Source organism: Alligator sinensis, unplaced genomic scaffold (assembly GCF_000455745.1).
Source record: "Alligator sinensis unplaced genomic scaffold, ASM45574v1 scaffold908_1, whole genome shotgun sequence".
NCBI lineage: Eukaryota > Metazoa > Chordata > Crocodylia > Alligatoridae > Alligator > Alligator sinensis.
In genome coordinates this window covers 439,886-443,274 of record NW_005842775.1, presented here as the reverse complement: position 1 = coordinate 443,274, position 3,389 = coordinate 439,886, and the positions used below count along the sequence as shown (strand labels likewise).

The 3,389-nt window shown below is 60.0% G+C and overlaps 1 protein-coding gene across 1 annotated transcript; it reads left to right on the top strand.

Annotated features, from left to right (window-relative positions):
* The first annotated feature begins 22 nt into the window (after nucleotides 1-22).
* Nucleotides 23-2,438, top strand: FEZF1 (FEZ family zinc finger 1). The gene is made up of 4 exons (XM_006034831.2): nucleotides 23-820; nucleotides 919-1,053; nucleotides 1,311-1,443; nucleotides 1,988-2,438. The coding sequence occupies exons 1-4, from the start codon at nucleotides 23-25 to the stop codon at nucleotides 2,350-2,352; spliced, it is 1,431 nt and encodes a 476-aa protein (XP_006034893.1). The 3' UTR covers nucleotides 2,353-2,438.
* Nucleotides 2,439-3,389: the final 951 nt, after the last annotated feature.

Sequence of the window (3,389 nt, the reverse complement as noted above, 5' to 3'; positions counted from 1 at the left end):
GGCGAGCAAATGCGATCCAGCCATGGACAATAGTGGCCAGCACACGGCGACCAAACTCCTAGCGCCTCCTCCAGCCAGAGACAGCCTGTCCGCCCGGAGCAACATGATCAGCACTTCCAAGCCGCTCGCCTTCTCCATCGAGCGCATCATGGCCAGGACCCCGGAGCCCAAGGCCATCCCCGTGCCCCACTTCCTCCAGGGCTCCGGGCCCAAGGGGGACCCCAAGCACGCGCTGCACCTCAACTCCTCCATCCCCTGCATGATCCCCTTCGTGCCGGTAGCCTACGACCCGCTGGCCAAGGCGGCGGGCGGCGGGCCGGAGCCGAGGAAGGCGCACTTGGACTCCTCTTCCCCGGCCTCCTTCAGTTGCGGCGAGCTCTTGAACTGCGCCCTGAGCCTGAAGGGCGACTTCTCCCGCGAGGCGCTGCCCCTGCAGCAGTACAAGCTGGTCCGGCCCCGCGTGGTCAACCACTCCTCCTTCCACGCCATGGGCGCCCTCTGCTACTTCAACCGCGGCGACGGGCCGTGCCACCCCTCCTCCGGCGTCAACATCCACCCCGTGGCCTCCTATTTCCTCAGCTCGCCCCTGCAGCCGCCGCCCAAGGCGTACCTGGCCGAGCGCAACAAGCTGGTGCTGCCGGGCGCGGACAAGTACCCCGCGGGGGTCGCCTTCAAGGACCTCTCGCAGGCGCAGCTGCAGCACTACATGAAGGAAAGCGCCCAGATCCTCTCGGAAAAGATCGCCTTCAAGGGCTCGGAGTTCGGGCGCAGCTCGCCCAGCAGCAAGCCCAAAGTCTTCACGTGCGAGGTCTGCGGCAAGGCAAGTACCGCGCTACCCCGGGCCGGCCCGGCCCCGCTGCCCCCCGGCGCCGGGCCCGCCCGCGCTTAACTTCCCTTCTCTCTGCTTTCCCTCCCAAGGTGTTCAACGCACATTACAACTTAACCCGCCACATGCCGGTGCACACGGGGGCCCGGCCCTTTGTCTGCAAAGTTTGCGGCAAGGGCTTCCGCCAGGCCAGCACGCTCTGCCGGCACAAGATCATACACACGCAGGTGAATACCCCTCCCGCTGCCGGCCGGGTTGCGGGGGGCACTCGGGCGGGGCTGGGAGGGGATTGCATTGGGGTTGGGGTTTTTTTTTTTTTTTTTTTTTAAAGGAAAAACCTAAAGGCCCCGGGTAGGGCTGTGGGAAGCCGCAGGCTGCACGTGTGGCAGGACAGGGCGCTTTGCAGACGCCTTCGGGCGGGAGGTGTTTATCGAAAAGGAGTCCTCCCAAAGCCCCGCACTCGCTGCCTCTTGTTTCCCCGTAGGAAAAACCTCACAAGTGCAACCAGTGCGGCAAAGCCTTCAACCGCAGCTCAACTTTAAACACGCACACGCGAATACACGCCGGCTACAAGCCTTTCGTCTGCGAGTTCTGCGGCAAGGGCTTTCATCAGAAAGGTACCGGGCACGCTCTAGGCCGCGGAAACCGGCGCGGGGATATTTTGTTTTTCTATTATCATTACCATTTATTATGATTTCACTTTTTAACCTCCGTGGCTGGCTCTGCACCGCTAGATCAAATGCCTGGGTCCCACTATCCGCCGTTTGCGGGGCGGGGATGCAGCAGAGCCCTGACAGTTGCTGCTCGGGTTTGTTTCCCAAGAGCCAGCCGCAGGTTTCAGCACATTTCGAGCCTCCCCGGGCCCGTCGGCCGCTCGGCGCGGGGCTCTCGGGCTGATCCTAATCGTTCATTTCGATCCCGGCGCCGGCGCGGAGGTTATTTGGAAAGACCCGCTTTCTTTCGTTGAGAGGTTGCTTGAGGTCGCCAAGCGCGGGTCGTGCCAGGACCGGCGGGACAGGGCGTGCATTGATCCGGGGCACAGAGAAAAGCGCTGTCCCAGGGCTGCCTGGCCGCCGTGCCCGGGCTGGGAGGGGATCGGGGAGGGCACGCAGTGCGCAGTTTTCAGCCCCATGTCCCTTTGCCCTACTTGTGTGTCCGCAGGCAATTACAAGAACCACAAGCTGACCCACAGCGGGGAGAAGCAGTTCAAGTGCAATATCTGCAACAAGGCTTTCCACCAGGTGTACAACCTGACCTTCCACATGCACACCCACAACGACAAGAAGCCCTTCACGTGCCCCACCTGCGGCAAGGGCTTCTGCAGGAACTTTGATCTCAAGAAGCACGTCCGCAAGCTGCACGACAGCGCCCTGGGACTGCCCAGAGCCCCCGCCGACCTGGGGCCCGACCAGCCGCCCGCAGCCCTGCAGCCGCCGGGCTCCCTGCTGCAGCCGCCGCTCCACCAGCCCCAGCCGGGAGGGCAGCCCGGCCCGGAGCTCCGCCGCCTCTTTGCATGCACCTGTTAAGCGGTTTTGTGTATTATGCTCTATATCGCCACTAACATTTACGGGGCTGATCGTTTCCTTCTCTTTGTTTTGTTTTGGGTTTTTTCCCCCCCCTCCTATTTTTTTTTTTAAAGACTCGATTCCCCCCCCCGCTCCTCCCCTCCCCTTTGACATCTCAGGTTTGGAGATGGTTTTAAAAGCAAAAAGCCAAGCCAATTTCTGCTGTATTTATTGGGATCTGTATTATCCGAGCCGGGAATGCTGCACCACTTTAATTATTTCGATGTGTATATATTTCCATTGTGTTGATTCACATGCCTGCTGGTTGTCCCTTCTTGATTTCCTCCCCCGTTCTTCCCCCTCTTGAATATCGTATCTCTATGGACAGAGCTGGTTCACTATGTACGGAGTTGAGTCTTGCACGTGAAACATTGAATGCGTTGACCTGGTGGAAAAAAAATAAATACTCGGAACACGATGATTGAATCATCGAGGGCGCGCCAGCTCCTGAAATCATTGGGCTCCCCGAGCGCTGCTCCTGGTAGAAAGCTGCGGTTCCCGACATGCAGGGGTGCCGGGGTGTCGCCAGCCGCGGAGGGAAGATGGATGCGGACCAGAGCGGTGGTTGGGTGCCAGGTCCTTGAAATGCACCGCGCGTTAATCAGCAGCAGCTCCGCTGTGAGCCTCGGCTCGGGGGTTGCTAACTGCAAACCTCTCAAGCTTTCTTGCCAAAACACTGCAACAACTGCTAAAGACTTTAATTAAGAGGGGTAATTAGTTCGGCTTTATCAAAGCCCGCTTGTTATACTATTAGCTGCTCGCGGGAAGCTGCCAACCGGCCTTGAAAACCGAGCACGCTCCTCGCTCTCCGCTGGCCGCGCTGCGCGGGGAATTGCTTGCTTGGAAAATCTCCCTCCTGCTGCCAAATGCAATGCCAAGAATTAAAAAAAAAACAAACCCCAAAACCCCCCCAAACAAAACAAGGCGGGGGGCCGGGCCCGGCTTTGAGGACTGAGGGAGCTGCGTGGCTCCGCAGTGCCGCGCGGGTGGGCACCGCT